This window comes from Ranitomeya imitator, chromosome 5 (genome assembly GCF_032444005.1).
Source record: "Ranitomeya imitator isolate aRanImi1 chromosome 5, aRanImi1.pri, whole genome shotgun sequence".
Taxonomy (NCBI): domain Eukaryota; kingdom Metazoa; phylum Chordata; class Amphibia; order Anura; family Dendrobatidae; genus Ranitomeya; species Ranitomeya imitator.
In genome coordinates, this window is record NC_091286.1 from 626,636,937 (window position 1) to 626,657,695 (window position 20,759).

Consider the following 20,759-nt stretch of genomic DNA (forward strand, 5'->3'; position numbering starts at 1 on the left):
GTTCAGACCAAGCACAGGCGCTCCGTGCACACTTAGGGCTCAGTCATACATCCAGTTCTTTGCATACGAGCGCTATCCATGTTTTTCATAGGTATATTAGTGAATGAGGCTCTTCATATGTCCATGATTTTTCGTGGACTGAGCACAAAATTGCGGCAACATGTTCAATATTGATCCTAATGTTGAATCAAAATCAGAAATGCAAGTCTATCGGTCAGTGAAAAAAAAATCAGATAGTTCTTGGATGCCATCTGTGTACGATCTGTTTTTCCACTTAGTGATATATGTAAATTGTCTTTTCAGAGAGGAAGAGGATTTGAACACTAGAGCCACCTATTGGAAGGAGCAATACTACAAGTCACTATCAACCCTTTAACGAGCCTTGTCACATGATTTATGATGCAAGCCAAATCCAAATCTTAATTTGCGGACAGTGTTTCGGGGTATTGCCCCTCATAAGTGGAAAGTATGAGATACGATTTGGCTTTGTGAGTGGCGTTTGACCGGGATCTAAGAGGTAAGATTTCTCACTCTCCACAGGGAGAAACGTTACCCCCTAAATCCCAGTCTTAGCATCTCACCTAGCCAAATCGTATTTCATACTTTGCACTAATGAGGGGCAACACCCCGAAACACTGAAAATTGAGATTCTGATTTGGCTTTCATCCTAGGTCATGTGACAGGCTCGTTAAAGGGTTGATAGTGACTTTTAGGGTTGCTACAACCCCTGGCAAAAATTATGGAATCACCGGCCTTGGAAGATGTTCATTCAGTTGTTTAATTTTGTAGAAAAAAAAGATCACAGACATGGAACAAAACTAAAGTCATTTCAAATGACAACTTTCTGGCTTTAAGAAACACTAAAAGAAATCAAGAACAAAAAAATGTGGTAGTCAGTAACGGTTACTGATTCCATAGTTTTTTTGCCAGGGGTTGTACTTCAAATAGGTGGCGCTAGTGTTCAAATCCCCTTCCTCTCTGAAGACATAATTTGCATATTTCATTACACAGAGGAGCATTGCATGGCGTTTAAGTCTTGCCATACTGGCATGTCACTCTCCACAAGGAGAAACCTCACTTAGTGACACAAAAGAGAAGGGGGAGAAACGTTCTTTCACATATGAGAAAAACTGACAAAACTCAGACTGTTTGTATGAAAAAAACTGACGTGAATGATTCAGGTCAGTGAAATTTCTCACCTATTTGTTTTTCATTGATCTCTGCCAGAGTTGTCAATAATGCAAGAGGAGGGCGGATATGGCTGGAATATGGGGTGGTGCGACCATGCGCTGACTTGTTTGGCCATCACAAATGTGCACCGAGTGCCTGTGCTTGGCGAGTTATGTGCTAAAAGACTCCCCTTAAAGAAAATTGTCCTATTGGGGCCATTGGTGCACCATTGAGGATAACCCCCTTGAGCTGGGACAAGTGGTTCTTGTGTATGTCGGATCCATAGTAAAACTTCACAGGGACACAATGTCACCGCCTCCTGTATTGTATTGTCATTTGCTTGCAGTATTTAAAAAGGTTGGAATTGGAACAGGTGTCGCGAGCACCAGCATTTGGGGTCGTCGGGTGGGGTGGATGGTGTCACAGTCCTGGGACTCGTCCATTGAACATTTGGAAACATTCAGATTCAATGCAAATAAAAATAAGGGCATCGTTCAGACATGCATGAAACGTGGTCAGAGTATGGACAGCAATGCACAGGCCAGCCATGGGGCCTCCTGGCCCAAAATTGGCAGCTGCATAGGCATACATGAGGCTGAGAAGTTTGGGTCAGTAGACCTACAGCCAGTCCACTGAATATTGAACATGTTGCCGCAATTTTGTGTTTACTCCATGAAAAATCATGATGATGAGACTGCAAGGTGGATGGGTACTCTGAAAACAGGCTCTGTGGGGGCACTCTGCATACAGGCAGTGTAATAATCTGCTGGCCACGCTTTCTCTGTATACAGGCTGTGTAATACTCTACATTTTTTGGGGTGCAAAGAGTGAGGAGAGCATCAAATAGTAGATGTGGCCGTGTTGCTGGTGAAGCTGCTGCAGAGAGAGGAGGTGGTCGATCTGTGCCTGATGCACGCCCAAATGAAACGCCTTCCTCTGGTGTAAGCAGGCGACAGGACATTCTGTGTAATTTCGAGTCCCTCTAGATGAGTCATGAGGCCAGAACATTTTGAGGTGGTTTTAGGCTGGATGGCCCTACTCTTGTGGCTTTACATTATACAGGATAATGGGCAAGGAGCCAGTCAGTTCGGGGGGCTGGCGTAGCTCTGGTGGTGGTGGTAGCAGGGTTTTCGATTACCGCTTGAAAGTTCTGTATGTACGGAATAATCGGATGTGTTACAGAATTCTACACGATGAGGGATACTCGGGAGAAGTTTTGGAGACGATCGGATGAGGATCGTACGATTGTGGAGGCGTTCTTGGGAAGACCAGAGATTGCGTGGTGGGAGATTAGTTCAGAGATGTATAGGGAAGACAAATTTTGGACGGTTTTGTAGGTCAGTGTTCATAGTTTGAAGTGGATATGTTGTGGAATTGTGGATCCCACAGGACTTGTCCATACAGTTGGCTGAATAGAGAAGTATGCGAGCCACACCCAGCCATTGTTATACTCCACTGCAGTTTGTTGTATTTGCCATTTCTCAATGTTTTGAGGCCTCCCCAAATTAAAACTATGCTGTTGTGCAGAGTACTCTGACAGACTGTTTCTGTGAGGGTACTCTAAAAAAAAAAAAAAAAAAGCCCGTGTGTGCTTCAGTGCACCACTGTCCCTCACTCGAGCTGCGTCCGGTCCCTACGCTAATCAGAGCAAAATGGCTGTGCCACCCGTAATCCAGCATTTATACAGGCCAGGTCACGTGGTGCGCCGGCCAATCATAGCCATGCCAATACTTGGCTTCGGGAGTGCCCACAGCCTAAAAGCTTGTTGATTGGCTGCACAGCACATAGCAAAAACTTGGTGACAGATTCCCTTGAAGATTAAGGCTAGGTTCAGATTGCGTTAGTGCAATCCGTTTAGCGCCTAGCGCTAGCGGATTGCGCTAACGCAATGTGTTTTAAAGGGGTCGCGTTAAACGTCCCCGCTCTCGCAGATCTCTGATCTGCGAGAGCGGGGAACGGACCGCGGCGCGCCACAAAACACCGGCACATCGCTAGCGTGTGCCGAAAATGGCACGCGCTAGTGATGCGCGTCCCCATTGCTGTTAATGGGCGCGCTAACGGACGCGTTGCACGGCGCACGCTGTCCGTTAGCGCGGTCCCATTAACGCAATGGGAACCTAGCCTTACCTGGAGTCAAAACTAATTTTGTTGGAATTGAGCAATGGCATACAAGTTATTGTTTGCTTTCTAAAGATTTTTGCAGCATTTATATTTCCCTTGGATCTCACAATACACTCCTTTCTGATTAAGTATTCCCAAATGCTTTGGGAAGAAGAGCTTCCACCTGTAAGGGTTGTTCTCAAGTTCTCTTGAGCAGCTCACAACTCTGCAGTCTCCTCACTTCCTGGTTCCCAGTGGGGCGAGATCTCCTCCTTGAATGACAATTCTGGTGAGCAGCAGAGATGTAATACGAGTAGAACGATAAAGTTCTTCTATAACAAATTCAGCTATCACTGTATTTTCAAATGGAGGCCTGCTTTAAATTCTTTTATTTTGTAAATTTAGCAGTTAAAGGATGTAAATAATTTCTTTAGGTACGTTTGTATCATGACTAGTCAAGGAGCTAGTGCTGGTTAAATGGGTTGCTCAGGATTTAAAAAGAAAAGAAAAGCTGCTTACTTCCAAAACAGTGCAATATTTGCCAATAGGCAGCGTCTGGTAGGTGACACTAGAGTTTTTCCTTTTTAAAAGATGAGGTAATTTGCATATTCTTCCCTTGTAGTTCTGCCTGTAAGATTTCATACACCAGTTGGATCTCCTCACTAAGAACTAGTACCTCCGGAAGGTTCTAGAAAGAAGTGGATATTTTTGCTAATCTCATACTCTCCTTTAAAAAAAAACAAAGGTCTTCCTCTCTCTGGGGCACTTTGGAATGCCCGATCTGTCTGCAACAAGCTCCACGTGATCCACAATCTCTTTAAATTCCCGCAACCTTTTCGTCCTGGCCCTCACTGAAACGTGGCTGACGCTTGATGACACGGCCTCCCCTGCTGCACTGAGTTACAGTGGCCTCCAGTTTACCCACACTCCACACTCTGGCAACAGACATGGTGGAAGAGTGGGTTTCCTTCTTTCTAAAAACTGCTCCTTCAACCCTATCCAACTCCCACCCTCCTTATCCTCCCTTCTTTCGAGGTTCACTCTGTTCGTATCTACTCTCCCTCTAATCTCCAAATGGCTGTCACATACCGACCACTGGGCTCAGGCACTGCCTTTATTGACCAATTCTCCACCTGGCTTCTTCACTTTCTCTCTGCCGACATCCCCACCAATATAATGGGTGACTTTAATATCCCTACTGACACCCACCAGCCAGCAGCCTCCAAGCTCATGGCCCTTCATTCTTTGGACTTACTCAGTGGTCCTCCACAGCCACCCACACAGGACATACACTAGACCTCATCTTCACCCGCCTCTGTCCATTATCTAATCTCACAACCTCTCCCCCCTATCTGACGACCAACTACTCACCTTCTCATCCTTGTCCTCACCCGCCATCCATGTCCAGCCACTACCACATCCTCGCAGAAACCTCACACACCTAGACATTCACAGACTCTCTTCTACCCCTGTCCATATCTCCACGACACAAACAGCGCCACCGCTTTCCATAACCACCCTCATGTCAGCCATAGACTCAGTCACCTGTTAGGATCAAGTGGCCTTGGAGCAGCATGAAATAACCTTCGCTGGAGCAGTGGTAACTTTACTGACCGCAAACCCTGATCCTATCACCGCAACTAGAAGTAGCCGTGGGGTGTACCTAACCAGACCTAGACACCTCGACACAGCCGGAGAACTAAATATCCCTAAAGATGGAAATAGGAAAACTCTCTGGCCTCAGAGTAGACCCCCAAAGGATAGGTAGCCCCCCACAAATAATGACTGTGAGTAGGAGAGGAAAAGACACACTCAGACAGAAAACAGGGATAAGCAAAGGAGGCCACTTCTACCTAGATAGGAAAGGATAGTACAGGATACTATGCGGTTAGCATAACACACTACAAAATATCCACAGCAGAAAAATACAAAAACTCCACACCTAACTAAAGACGTGGAGAGTATATCTGCGAGTCCAACTAGACTGAGAAAAACAACAGGCACAGTCTAGCAGGAACAAAATAGAAACAAGATCAGCACAGAAAATAAACACACAGCAGTGTGTCTAAAAAATGAAGCAAACACTTATCTTTGCTGAATTGGCAGCAAGCAGGAGAGGCCAGGCAGAGGACCAACACTTCCAAAGGAACATTGACTACTGGCAAGGACTAATGAGTCCTGCACAGCTAAATACCCCAGTCAGAATTACAATTAGCAGAAACACCTGTCCAAGACTGCTGCTCAGGAATAACTGCATTACCATCAACAACCACCGGAGGGAGCCCAAGAGTAGAATTCACAACAGTCACCCCTCTCTTGCATGGCAAAGTGCGACAAATCAATAGGCAACCCTGGCATAACAATCTCACCAAAAATCTTCGACAAGCATCCAGGGTAGCAGAGCGGCATTGGAAGAAAACACGCCTGCCAGACGACTTCACTGCTTTCAGACAAGCTACACTTGCCTTCAAATCAGCCCTCACCACTGCTAAACAGACCTATTTCACAAACCCTGTATCTTCATTATCATACAACCCAAAACAACTGGTCAGCACATTTAACTCTCTCCTCCACTCACTACTGCCACCTCCAACTCCCCTCATCTCTTTTTTGCCACCTACTTCAAAAACAAGATCAACGAAACAAGGCAAATCTTTACTGCTCCACCACCCCAACCACTACATATACCAGACCTCTGCCCTTTCCTAATAACCTCCCCTCCAGCATCACTGAAGGAAAGCTTACCTCCTCTCCAAATCACACCTAACCACCTGTGCACGTGACCCCATCCCTTCCCACCTGCTCCCCAACCTCACTAACATGCTCATTCCAGCCCTAACTCATCTCTTCCACCTATCCCTATCTTGGTACCTTCCCCTCTGCCTTCAAACATGCCACTATCACACCCATCCTCAAAAAAACTAACCTTGACCCAACTGCTATGTCCAGCTATCGCCCCATATCTCACTGCTCCAGTTTGCTTCAAAACTAGTTGAGCAGCATGTCCATGCTCAACTTTACTAATGACTTACAGCCAAAGCTAACACAGTTCTCCATCTTCCTCGACCTGTCCTCTGCCTTCGACACAGTGGACCACTGCCTACTGCTACAGATTTTTTTCTTACCTTGGCCTCAAAGACCTTGTCATGGATCTCTTCATACCTTTCCGACCGCACATTTAGAGTTTCCCACTCCCACACCTCTCTCTGTTGGGAGTCCCTCAAGGCTCTGTTCTAGAACCCCTACTTTTTTCCATCTATACCCTTGGCCTAGGACAACTCAAAGTCCCATGGCTTCCAGTACCACCTGTATGCAGATGACATTCAGATCTACCTCTCTGGCCCAGACGTCACCTCTCTGCTGTCCAGAATCCCAGAGTGTCTGTCAGCCATATTCTCCTTCTTCACCTCTCGCTTCCCAAAACTCAATGTAGACAATACTGAACTCATCATCTTTCCCCCATCTCACGTATCCCCCCCTACCTGATCTGTCTATCATGGTAAACGCATCACAATTTCTCCCGAACCTGAAATCCGCTGCCTTGGGGTAACTCTCGACTCTGCCCAGTCCTTCAAACTGCATGTCCAAACTCTTGCAACCTTCAACTCAAAAATATTGCCAGAGTCCGTCCCTCAGCCCACAATCTACTAAAACTCTTGTGCATGCCCTCATCTCCCGCTTCGATTACTGCAACACCCTCTGGCCACCCTCTTCAAATCCCTCCACTGGCTCCCAATTCCCCAACAAATCCAGTTCAAACTGCTAACACTGATCTACAAAGCCATCCACAACCTGTCCCCTCCCAATATCTCTGAACTAATCTCCCATTATCTTCCCTCACGTAACCTTCGATCCTCCCAAGACCTCCTACTCTCCTCCACATTTATTCGTTCCTCACACAACCGCCTCCAAGATTTCTCCCAAATATCCCCCTTCCTCTGAAATTCCATGCCTCAACACGTCCGATTATCCACCACCCTCGCATCCTTCAGACGGAACCTGAAAACCCATCTCTTCAGAAAAGCCTACAGCCTGCAATAACCATTCTGCCACCTCACCACCACCCGAGCTGCCGCACCCCCGACGTTGTCTCTTCCCCATTGCCCCATAGAATGTAAGTCCGCAAGGACAGGGTCCTCTCCCCTCTGTATTAGTCTCACTGTAAATTTGTTTACTGTAAACGGTATCTATAACTGTACGTAACCCCTTTCTCATGTACAGCACCATAGAATTAATGGTGCTATATAAATAATATTCAACCAGTGATTTAGTAATGTAGATAAATGTTCTTGAGTAACTCCTTAGAACTTGTTATAATAAACACAAGGCAATTGTCACAATGGTGTTGGGACTTTGGGCGCTAACCAGGTCCCAAGAACTAGGGGCACCCTAGTCTATACCTGTCCCCCAGATTACACCTGCAGGTGGACATGCTGGGTTCTTGTGCCTTGCTGTGCTCTTGTATCTACCCTGATCTGTCCCCTTCTCCGAGCGCAGTGGAGAGCTGAAGTGTATAAGAACACACTAATCAGACAAACAAGGGAAGACTGACAGGGATAAATGAAAATGCCAACCATACAAAAAGCAAAAATACACAAACCAAACAACAGAGTGAGACACGGGAGTTAAATGAAGGAGAAACCAAATAGAGAGGATAAGGAAGTTCACACAGAAAACTCAAAGCAACTATATCCAAACACTAACTCTAACTATGAACTACACTTCCAACTCCAGAAGCAGGCAGAAGCTAACATTGGCAGTACCGAAGTGCCAGAGGCGGGAATATATAGTAGAGGGGAATGGCAAACACTAAACAGCTGAGACAATCCAGGTAGGAAATCTCCAGGAGCTTCAACTGAACAGATTAACCCTTGCACTGCCAACAAGGAAAAACTTGCATGGCTTCATACGATGGTGAAGCACTTCTAGCCAGTGCAGAAGTGCGTGTAACCAGAAACCGTAGTCTTCTGACCCCTCCCTGTTGAGGTAGCCCCGTGACAGCACTAAGTGACAGTTCAAAACACACAAGAGACAGGAGTTGCTGAGTGACCGTTCAGGCCACGTTATAAGAGACACAAGGCACTGAGTGACAGTTCCTTAAGTCTTTTATAACATGTTCTAAACTGTCACGCAGTTCCCTAAGTCTCTTAGAACGTGGTCTGAACTGACTGACAGTTCAGAAAATGTTATAAGAGATGCAAGGCACTAAGTGATAGTGTCTCATCTCTATTATGGCGTCTGAACTATGTGATAGTTCAGACCACATTATAATATACACAAGGCATCGAGTGACTGCTTAGAACAGGTTATACACTATTCACTAAAAGTTAGGGATATTTCGCTTTCGGGTGACATTTCAGGATGAACCAAAAATGCACTCTAACCTTTTCATGTAAACTTACTGTGACCTTCTCTAAACTTTTGGATGCACAAGTCCAACTGTTCCTTGGCGCAGTACTTTTTGCACAACTCACTGTTCTCTGACATGGAACTTACCGTAATGGCAAAATTCACAACAGGTGTTTCATCCATAAATTGGCCAATACATTTCAGGGTTCAATTAGAATTAGTATTACACAGTGCTCCACATCATGCTCTTCACATTTTCTCATCATGAGTCCAAGACCACACCTAACAATTGATCACCAGAACCTTGCCATTGCAAAGCTTTAAGCAGAATGTTCTCAGACGGAAGTAGACACTGAGCTTAGAGGGTCACAGAGTCATCAGTAGGATGTAACAGAGATACAGAGAGACAGGAAGAGTCACAGAATGGCAGAAGTGGACGTCCTTTGGCCACATCCCACATTGATGACCGCTCATTGTGAACAATACTCTTTAGAACTGGATGATGAATGTCACACAACTCCAGTCACATATAGGAGAGGTGAGAGGCACCCAAGTGTCACGTCAGACCATTCGAAACAGTTTACATCAGTGTGGTCTGTGTGCACGGCTACCTGACCACACCATCAGGCACAGGCGTCATCATCTTGCATGGGCCAGGGAGCATCTAAGCTGGACGAGGGACCAATGGCCTCTGTTGTTCACTGATGAAAGTCGATTCTCGCTGACCAGAAATGATGGCTACCAACGAAGCTGGAAGCATCAAAAAGAGCGTTATGCATCAGCCACTGTTGTCACCAGACGAGCCTTTGATAGAGGTGGTCTAACAATGTGGGATGGTGTGTCTAGTCAATACAGAACAGCCCTACACTTTGTGACAAGCCCCTACTACTTGAATAACATCATTAATCAACTCACAGCACAGGCCTAATTTCATCTTTAATGCTCCAGCTCATTGAGGTCACATCGTTAGGGAACGGCTGTTGGAAACTGGGGGGACCTCAAGTGGAGCAGCCTGGAGGTTCTGCAGACCTGAATCCCGTATTAAGCTTACAGGATCAGCTATATCACCGTGTAAAGGCTTGTAACGCTGTACCCCAGAACATCAATGACCTGAGGGTCGCCCTTCAAGAAAAGTGGAATGCCTGCCATGCCTCAGCAGACAATAATTCCACTTGTAAACAGCTCGAGATGTCGTTGTCAGCTGTAATTTACTCTCAAAGCCACGCAACAAGTTATGGAGACAGTGACATTTTTGGGGGTATAGCCAAAATTGGGGGTATTAAGGGTCACCAATCTAACCCAAGAAGAGGTGCGAAACCAGCTAAATAAGATTAAAATAGATAAATCTCCGGGTCCGGATGGCATACACCCACGAGTACTAAGAGAACTAAGTAATGTAATAGATAAACCATTATTTCTTATTTTTAGGGACTCTATAGCGACAGGATCTGTTCCGCAGGATTGGCGCATAGCAAATGTGGTGCCAATATTCAAAAAGGGCTCTAAAAGTGAACCTGGAAATTATAGGCCAGTAAGTCTAACCTCTATTGTTGGTAAAATATTTGAAGGGTTTCTGAGGGATGTTATTCTGGATTATCTCAATGAGAATAACTGTTTAACTCCATATCAGCATGGGTTTATGAGAAATCGCTCCGGTCAAACCAATCTAATCAGTTTTTATGAAGAGGTAAGCTATAGGCTGGACCACGGTGAGTCATTGGACGTGGTATATCTCGATTTTTCCAAAGCGTTTGATACCGTGCCGCACAAGAGGTTGGTGCACAAAATGAGAATGCTTGGCCTGGGGGAAAATGTGTGTAAATGGGTTAGTAACTGGCTTAGTGATAGAAAGCAGAGGGTGGTTATAAATGGTATATTCTCTAACTGGGTCGCTGTGACCAGTGGGGTACCGCAGGGGTCAGTATTGGGACCTGTTCTCTTCAACATATTCATTAATGATCTGGTAGAAGGTTTACACAGTTAAATAAAGCAGTTAATACAAGAGAAGATAGTATTCTGCTACAGATGGATCTGGATAAGTTGGAAACTTGGGCTGAAAGGTGGCAGATGAGGTTTAACAATGATAAATGTAAGGTTATACACATGGGAAGAAGGAATCAATATCACCATTACACACTGAATGGGAAACCACTGGGTAAATCTGACAGGGAGAAGGACTTGGGGATCCTAGTTAATGATAAACTTACCTGGAGCAGCCAGTGCCAGGCAGCAGCTGCCAAGGCAAACAGGATCATGGGGTGCATTAAAAGAGGTCTGGATACACATGATGAGAGAATTATACTGCCTCTGTACAAATCCCTAGTTAGACCGCACATGGAGTACTGTGTCCAGTTTTGGGCACCGGTGCTCAGGAAGGATATAATGGAACTAGAGAGAGTACAAAGGAGGGCAACAAAATTAATAAAGGGGATGGGAGAACTACAATACCCAGATAGATTAGCGAAATTAGGATTATTTAGTCTAGAAAAAAGACGACTAAGGGGCGATCTAATAACCATGTATAAGTATATAAGGGGACAATACAAATATCTCGCTGAGGATCTGTTTATACCAAGGAAGGTGACGGGCACAAGGGGGCATTCTTTGCGTCTGGAGGAGAGAAGGTTTTTCCACCAACATAGAAGAGGATTCTTTACTGTTAGGGCAGTGAGAATCTGGAATTGCTTGCCTGAGGAGGTGGTGATGGCGAACTCAGTTGAGGGGTTCAAGAGAGGCCTGGATGTCTTCCTGGAGCAGAACAATATTGTATCATACAATTAGGTTCTGTAGAAGGACGTAGATCTGGGGATTTATTATGATGGAATATAGGCTGAACTGGATGGACAAATGTCTTTTTTCGGCCTTACTATGTTACCACTATTGTTGGCTTTTGTTTCAATAAATTGTTTGAGATGAGAAAATCACCATTGCAAACTTCTGCTTCAATTTTCTATAAATGTTGCACAAAAGCCAAATCTCCCTTACTTTTTGTGAGTAGTGTATAAGACCAGGCACTGAGCGACGGTTCAGGCCACATTATTAGACACGAGGCACTGAGCGACGGTTCAGACCAGATTATTAGAGACACGAGGCACTGAGCGACGGTTCAGGCCACATTATTAGAGACACGAGGCACTGAGCGACGGTTCAGGCCACATTATTAGAGACACGAGGCACTGAGCGACGGTTCAGGCCACATTATTAGAGACACGAGGCACTGAGCGACGGTTCAGGCCACATTATTAGAGACACGAGGCACTGAGCGACAGTTCAGGCCACATTATTAGAGACACGAGGCACTGAGTGACAGTTCAGGCCACATTATTAGAGACACGAGGCACGGAGCGACTGTTCAGGGCACATTATTAGAAACACGAGGCACTGAGAGACAGTTCAGGCCACATTATTAGAGACACGAGGCACTGAGCGACGGTTCAGGCCACATTATTAGAAACACGAGGCAATGAACGACAGTTCAGGCCACATTATTAGAGACATGAGGCACTGAATGACGGTACAGGCCACATTATTAGAGACACGAGGCACTGAGCGACAGTTCAGGCCACATTATTAGAGACACGAGGCAATGAGCTACAGTTCAGGCCACATTATTAGAGACAAGAGGCAATGAGCGACAGTTCAGGCCACATTATTAGAGACACGAGGCAATGAACTACAGTTCAGGCCACATTATTAGAGACACGAGGCACTGAGCGACGGTTCAGGCCACATTATTAGAGACACGAGGCAATGAACGACAGTTCAGGCCACATTATTAGAGACACGAGGCACTGAGCGATGGTTCAGGCCACATTATTAGAGACACGAGGCACTGAGCGACGGTTCAGGCCACATTATTAGAGGCACGAGGCAATGAGTGATGGTTCAGGCCACATTATTAGAGACACAAGGCACTGAGCGATGGTTCAGGCTACATTATTAGAGACACGAGGCACTGAGCAACGGTTCAGGCCACATTATTAGAGACACGAGGCACTGAGCGGTGGTTCAGGCTACATTATTAGAGACACGAGGCACTGAGCGACTGTTCAGGCCACATTATTAGAGACACGAGGCAATGAACGACAGTTCAGGCCACATTATTAGAGACACGAGGCACTGAGCGATGGTTCAGGCCACATTATTAGAGACATGAGGCAATGAACGATAGTTCAGGCCACATTATTAGAGACATGAGGCACTGAGCGACAGTTCAGGCCACATTATTAGAGACACGAGGCACTGAGCGACAGTTCAGGCCACATTATTAGAGACACAAGGCATAGAGTGACAATTCAGGCCACATTATTAGAGACACGAGGCACTGAGTGACGGTTCAGGCCACATTATTAGAGACACGAGGCACTGAGCGACGGTTCAGGCCACATTATTAGAGACACGAGGCAATGAACGACAGTTCAGGCCACATTATTAGAGACATGAGGCACTGAGCGACAGTTCAGGCCACATTATAGGCACTGAGTGACGGTCCAGGCCACATTATTAGAGACACGAGGCACTGAGTGACAGTTCAGACCACATTATTAGAGATATGAGGCACAGTGACAGTTCAGGTCACATTATTAGACACGAGACACTGAGTGACAGTTCAGGCCATATTATTAGAGATATGAGGCACTGAGTGACAGTTCAGGCCACATTATTAGAGATATGAGGCACTGAGTGACAGTTCAGGCCACATTATTAAGAGATATGAGGCACAGTGACAATTCAGGCCACATTATTAGAGACACGAGGCACAGAGCGACCGTTCCGGCCACATTAGTAGAGACACGAGGCACTGAGTGACAGTTCAGACCACATTATTAGAGATACGAGGCACTGAGCGAGTTTATGCCTCATTATTAGAGACACGAGGCACTGAGCGACAGTTCAGGCCACACTATTAGAGACACAAGGCACTGAGCGACAGTTTATGCCTCATTATTAGAGACACAAGGCACTGAGTGACGGTTCAGGCCACATTATTAGAGATACAAGGCACTGAGCGACAGTTCAGACCACATTATTAGAGACACAAGGCACTGAGCGAGTTTATGCCTCATTATTAGAGACACGAGGCACTGAGCGACAGCTCAGACCACATTATTAGAGACACAAGGCACTGAGCGAGTTTATGCCTCATTATTAGAGACACGAGGCACTGAGCGACAGCTCAGACCACATAAGAAACACGAGGCACTGCAGAATACATGTTATATTTTATTGTCAATACGGTTAACATTTTATCATACTGCTTTCTGTATAAAACATGCACTTTGAGGGATATTTAGGCGTACAGCATGAACGAGCCCACATAAATTATATTTATATATATACTTTTTTTTTCTTAATAAGACCATGTAAAAATAATTCCAATAAGCACCTCCGAGGTCCTTATTTCTTTCAATTTTTGTTTTCTTTAATTTCCGATACGAAATTCAATAACCTAGAGCTAGGTGCTAGAGAACCGTTCCTGAAATATTAAAATACATCTACAGTATGACTGAAGCTTGTGACAGCCCATGTTTTATGTGCGTGTGTGTAGGTGTGTGCTAGAAACACTTAAAAAAAAAAAAAAAAAATACATTTATTCAATCATCGATGTCTTTCTCGCTCTGTAGAAATAAAAACATAGTAGAAAACAAACCAAGGCAAGCAAAAAAAAAATGCACTTAATGGACACCCTTTTCTTCCAGGAGGGGAGCACCGTCGAGGCAGCCATGTTGTGGGTTAAAGTAGTATTTTTCAGAATGCATTTTTGGAAATGGCAACGTCTCTAAGGCACCAAACAATAAAAATGGGCAGCAGTTTGGTTAACTATTCAGTTCATACAGTTTCTGCACATTTCTTCCCTTTCTACGGGAGTCTGTGCAAACAGTCGAGGCAGTCTACTGTATAGCTGATGAATCAAACCTTCATCACCCACTGCTTCTATGAATATATATGTGATACTATGCAAAACTAATCCCAATGTCATCAACGTAGTTGTGGGGTTACCCCTTAATTACCTGAACCCATGTAAATACATACCCCACCCACAAAGAGGCTGCGGCTTCGGCACTTACTAGGGTACTTTTTTTTTTAAATATAGAGAAATTCAGATTTTGGAGACTGCTAATACTGAGGGTCGAAGAAAGTGTCCTTGATGGAAAGGAGGTTCATCAGAGTAGACTTCTAGAATTCTCCAAATACATTCAAAAAAGAAAAAAAGAGGCAGAATCTCCCTCCCCCACAAAAAAAAAATAAAAATTTGTGTGACCAGTCAGCCCCCAACCAAAAGGGCTGGAATTAGTGCGACCAGTCAGCCCCCAACCAAAAGGGCTGGGGCTTGGTCAAACTATATTGATTGATTTTTTTTTTAATTAAGGCATCCAGATATTTTTTTGGAAGAAGATAATCGCAGTTACACAGGCTTCAAGACTGAATGTACTCAGCTCTTGCATGCAATTTTTTTATTTTTCAGAATCCCTCGACGCGCGTCGGACCGAGGGATAAACACTATGGCTTTGTACATGTGCATAGTCACAACCGCAGGTATTGGTCAAGGAGTACAAAAATAAAGGGTGGCATTCTCACAAAGCCTCGGTACGATACAAATATATACACGGTCCTTTTATTCTTCTCATCCAGGAGCCCATTCATTGGCGGAGCTGTACGAAGCACCAAAAAAAAACCCCGCTGTGGAAGCTGTCAGCTGCGAGACCGGCGCTCTTCTCTAGTCTGGGTGTAGTGTAAAGATTCGAGGAGAAAACTCTGTGGATCCAGCACTCGTCTCCCAACGTTCTTTGTCCGGAAATGAAGCGGTAAAAGCCCCCCCAACCCCTCTCAAAATTTCCATTGCAAAGAATCAGGAGTGTAACCTGGGTATTAATCCCGGGTAGGGGTCTACGTTATCACAGTGACTTCTGACCACCCTGAGCTTTCCAAAGTCACTCATCAGGAAATAACATTATTCCATTTTTTTTCTTTCTATATTGCAGCAACATTTTTTTTGTAAACCTCTGATATATATAAGCACAGTCTTTTTTTTTTTTTTTTTTGGAAAAATAAAGTTTTTTTTTTATATTTTGGACACCTTATTTTTGCGTTCAGTCTTATTGTTTTCATTGAATGGAAGAAATCATCTTGAAATGGGCACTGCATTCACAGAAGGCAGTTAACTGAAAGACAAAAGGGAGAATGTTAGCGGCAAATAAATAGATGAGTCCCATGTACCGGATTAGGAAAAACAAGAAGGATATCATTTATCGGTTCCTGATGCAAGACTAAGTCAAGGAGCCATAGTTAATGCTTTATTATATACAGCCTCACAAAAATGGTACAGGGGGCACAAAAAGCCATAAGGTGGAGGTGTGGGACGCCATAATGTGCCTAATGAGCAGCATACCCTTCTTGGCTGAAAGAAAAAAACGGGACCAGTTCAACCACTACAGGAATGCTATGGAGCTGGTGGTCATCTAAAAGAACAATGATACTGAAAGGGAAAGTGCCATCAGAAAATGACTGACTGCTTAAAGGGACTCTGTCACCTGAATTTGGAGGGAAGAATCTTCAGCCATAGGGGTGGGGTTTTCGGGTGTTTGATTCACCCTTTCCTTACCCGCTGGCTGCATGCTGGCTGCAAAATTGGATTGAAGTTCATTCTTTGTCCTCCGTAGTACATGCCTGCACAAAGCAAGATTGCCTTGCGCAGGCGTGTACTATGGAGGACAGAGAATGAACTTCAATCCAATACTGCAGCCAGCAGGTAAGGAAAGGGTGAATCAAACACCCGAAAACCCCACCCCTATGGCTGAAGATTCTTCCCTCCAAATTCAGGTGACAGAGTCCCTTTAAATTATATATATATATATATATATATATATATATATATATATATACACACACATACACACACAAACTACTGCCAAAGCTAACACAGTTGTCTATACGTCTTCTAGACCTCCTCTGCCTCCTACTACAAATCCTCTTTTTCACTGGCATTAAAGACCTTGCCCTTTCCTGGATCTCCTCACACCTCTCCATCCGCACACTTAGCGTCTCGCACTACACTTCCTCCTCTTTGTTGGTCTTCCTCAAGGCTCTGTTATGGGGACCCTACTCTTAATCTACACCTTTGGCCTAGCATAGGCCATAAAGTAGCACAGCTACCAGTACCACCTACTGTATATGCTGATGACACTCCGATCTACCTTTTTGGCCCAGATGTCATCTTTTTGCTGTCCAGATTCACAGAGTGTCTATCAGCCATATCCTTCTTCTACTCTCGTTTCCTAAAAGCTCAATGTGGACAAAACAGTACTCCTCATATTTCCTCCATCTCTCCTAAGGCCCATACCTGATCTATCTATCACAGTAAATGACACCACACTTTCCCCTGTAAAGTCCATTGCCTAGAAGTAACCCTCAGCTCTGCCTTGTCCTTCAAACTGCACATCCAAGCTCTTTCCACCTCCTGCTGCCTCAAACTCAAGAATCTTTCCAGAATCCGTCCTTTCATCAGCCATTTTCTACTAAAATAATAGTGCATGCCCTCATCATCTCCCACCACGACTACTGCAATATCCTTCTCTGTGGTCTCCCTGCTAACAATCTCGAACCTCTCCAGTCTGTCCTAAACTCTGCTGCCCGACTTATTCATCTCTCTCCTCAATACTCCTCCACTTTACCTCTTTGCAAATCCCTTCATTAGCTGCCAATGCCCCAATGACTCCAGTTCAAACTATTAAAATTGACCTAGAAAGGCCGCCCATATTCTGTCTTCTCCGTATATCTCCATAGTAATCTCCCGTTACCTAACAACACATAATTAGCGGTCCTCTCAAGACCTTCTTCTCTCCTCCACACTTAGAAGTTCCTCGCCCAATCGCCTCCTAATCATTCCCCAATACTCTGGAATTCTGTGCCCCAACACGTCCGATTACAAGCCAGTTTCGGAACTTTCAGACGGAACTTGACAACCAATCTCTTCAGAACGCTTACAACCACCAATGACCCCCTGCCACCTCACCACCACCGAAGCTGCTGCAGCCCTCTATCCTACTGTCTCCTTCACCATTATCCTGTACACCACGGGTACCCAACCTGTCGTTTGAGAGCCACATGTGACTCGAGGGTCTGTGGTACGATATGTGGCTGGCGGCTGTCTGCCAGCTTTGTGCATTAGCACCAGATGAAGCAAACCGCTATTAAGAGTAGATCTCTAGATGGTGACTTTTGTGCGTAGCCCTGCACAGAAGGGCAGATTTGAATAGGGGTAAGCTAGGACACCATGGAGCTTGGCACACTGCCTTGATTTCAGTGGAAAAGCTTTGGCTGTGATTATACCAGTAATAGGGGTTTTGGGTGTCACTACTGTGAGTGGGGCAGGAGCTGCATATGCCCCGCGACCCTCTCTCTGAGCTCAATGTGGCTCTCAAGGTCAGAAAGGTTGGGAACCTCTGCTGTAGACTGTAGGCCCACAAGGCCAGGGCCCTCTGTGCCAGTATGTCATTGTTAGCTGTTCACTGTAACTTATATTTGTATTTTGTATGTAACCCCTTCTCATGTACAGCATCGGGAACCAATGGTGCTCCAACAATGTTCACGTTAGCCACTAAGCCCAATACTAGACTCCTACTGATGATGGCACTTCTACATACAGTAAAATAACACAGGATCCATCAGTCACAATAGGAAATGTCACAACTCACCTCCTCATCCTCTCGGCACAATTATATGCAAAAGTGAGACAAAAATACATTGAACATAAAAGCCTAAAATAAAAACGAGGTCATTTTCTGATGACATTTCCTTCAACGTACAGCATATTCTTGCATCTGCAGCATAATAGGGGTTAACAGAAAAAGAACGTCCAAAACTAGTTTTCTGGACCATGAAAAACAGTAACACTGCAAAACCAATATCACACAATCAGCATCCAAAACCCCCCCCCCCCCCCCCAAAACCCACAGCAAAACAAGCAATACAGAGAACAACACTGCCGACTACAACCTGTCTTTAACCACATCGGACACGGCGGCAGCTCGGAGTGATTGGCAGTGTGTTCCCAGATCCGGACTCGGGGGGAATATAATATTTAATGCCCCTCCATATACCCACGTTCAAGTAGAGCGTAGATATAGACTACAGTACATGCTAAATAAATCCATGACTGTAAGGTTAGGGCTACATGGCGACCATAGATTGTGCTATGCTATGAAGGTTATGCTGCGATCTGCAGGGTACTGCGGCTACAACAAACACCACAAAGTCAGAACAAGTTGCGACATAGCAGCGGCATAGCGTGATCTTTGGCTGCATAACCTAGGTTATCGCCAGCTAGCCTCAGCCTTAATGGGAATCCCTAACAGAAGACAATATGTACAGACAGTGGTTTGCACATAGAAGCCTGGAGAAGCCTGGATTTGGGTCATACTGGAGGATCCATGGACTTCAGAACTCTTGATATGGAAAGAACCCACCATGGTAATTTCAAAAGTGCCAGTCAACCCCCACTGTGCTCATAATCTTCTAATTATGTTACCTAAAGCTGATATTAATGACCATGAAACTGGTGGCACCACTCAGGTCGAAGACCAGGGGCCACCAGTTGCTCACCATGGTCATGGATACTGGTTTGGTCTCATGGCTCCCAAGTTTTGTATTCTGTAGGTCATATTAATGACCATTAAACTGGTGGAACCACTCAGGTGTCGAAAACCAGAGGCCACCAGCTGCTCTCTTTGGTCACTGATACTGGTTTGGTCTCATGGCTCCCAGGCTTTGTATGGTGTAGGTCATAGTTCTGGCTGATGTTCTCCATAAGTCACCCTGAGGGGCATGCTTTCACCAGGGAGACACACATCAAAACCACAAAAAGCAAGCAGGGGTGATAAGGTTGGGATCAAATATGCATTCCAGGTTACCGCTTCAGAAATCAAAAACATCATCCCCATCATCCTCCACGTCATCCAGAGACCAGTCCCAGTCTTTAAAAGCCAGGTCAAGCAGTCTGCAACAGGAGCGTTGACATTTAAGATAAAGGCATGTGAAGAGGCCCTCAATATTCCCCAATAGACTCAGAAGACAGTGTCATCTCTAAACCAAGAGCATAGAAGATAGCGTAGAGGAGGACCTTGAGGTCCCGGGTACTGGATGTGCCCACCCTCGCTGAAATGAGCACTGAAAACCCATGCAGGACTATGCCATCTTTGTGAATCCCATCAGACCACACCCCAACAATCAGACCACACCCCAACAATCAGACCACACCCCAACAATCAGACCACACCCCAACAATCAGACCACACCCCAACAATCAGACCACACCCCAACAATCAGACCACACCCCAACAATCAGACCACACCCCAACAATCAGACCACACCCCAACAATCAGACCACACCCCAACAATCAGACCACACCCCAACAATCAGACCACACCCCAACAATCAGACCACACCCCAACAATCAGACCACACCCCAACAATCAGACCACACCCCAACAATCAGACCACACCCCAACAATCAGACCACACCCCAACAATCAGACCACACCCCAACAATCAGACCACACCCCAACAATCAGACCACACCCCAACAATCAGACCACACCCCAACAATCAGACCACACCCCAACAATCAGACCACACCCCAACAATCCGACCACACCCCAACAATCCGACCACACCCCAACAATCCGACCACACCCCAACAATCCGACCACACCCCAACAATCCGACCACACCCCAACAATCCGACCACACCCCAACAATCCGACCACACCCCAACAATCCGACCACACCCCAACAATCCGACCACACCCCAACAATCCGACCACACCCCAACAATCCGACCACACCCCAACAATCCGACCACACCCCAACAATCCGACCACACCCCAACAATCCGACCACACCCCAACAATCCGACCACACCCCAACAATCCGACCACACCCCAACAATCCGACCACACCCCAACAATCCGACCACACCCCAACAATCCGACCACACCCCAACAATCCGACCACACCCCAACAATCCGACCACACCCCAACAATCCGACCACACCCCAACAATCCGACCACACCCCAACAATCCGACCACACCCCAACAATCCGACCACACCCCAACAATCCGACCACACCCCAACAATC

General features: G+C 45.6%; 1 protein-coding gene across 2 annotated transcripts in view; it reads right to left on the minus strand.

The window, feature by feature from the left end:
• Positions 1–15,641: 15,641 nt before the first annotated feature.
• The window catches only part of ROCK2 (Rho associated coiled-coil containing protein kinase 2), a 174,345-nt gene continuing 169,227 nt past the window's right edge, over positions 15,642–20,759 (minus strand). Inside the window, exon 32 of one of the 2 annotated variants that reach the window (XM_069728101.1) lies at positions 15,642–15,782. In XM_069728101.1, the coding sequence (XP_069584202.1) occupies positions 15,779–15,782 (4 nt within the window). In that variant the 3' untranslated portion in view covers positions 15,642–15,778. Of the gene's footprint in view, positions 15,783–19,426; positions 19,616–20,759 lie in introns of those variants that run through there. The other variant, XM_069728102.1, reaches the window with a different exon arrangement.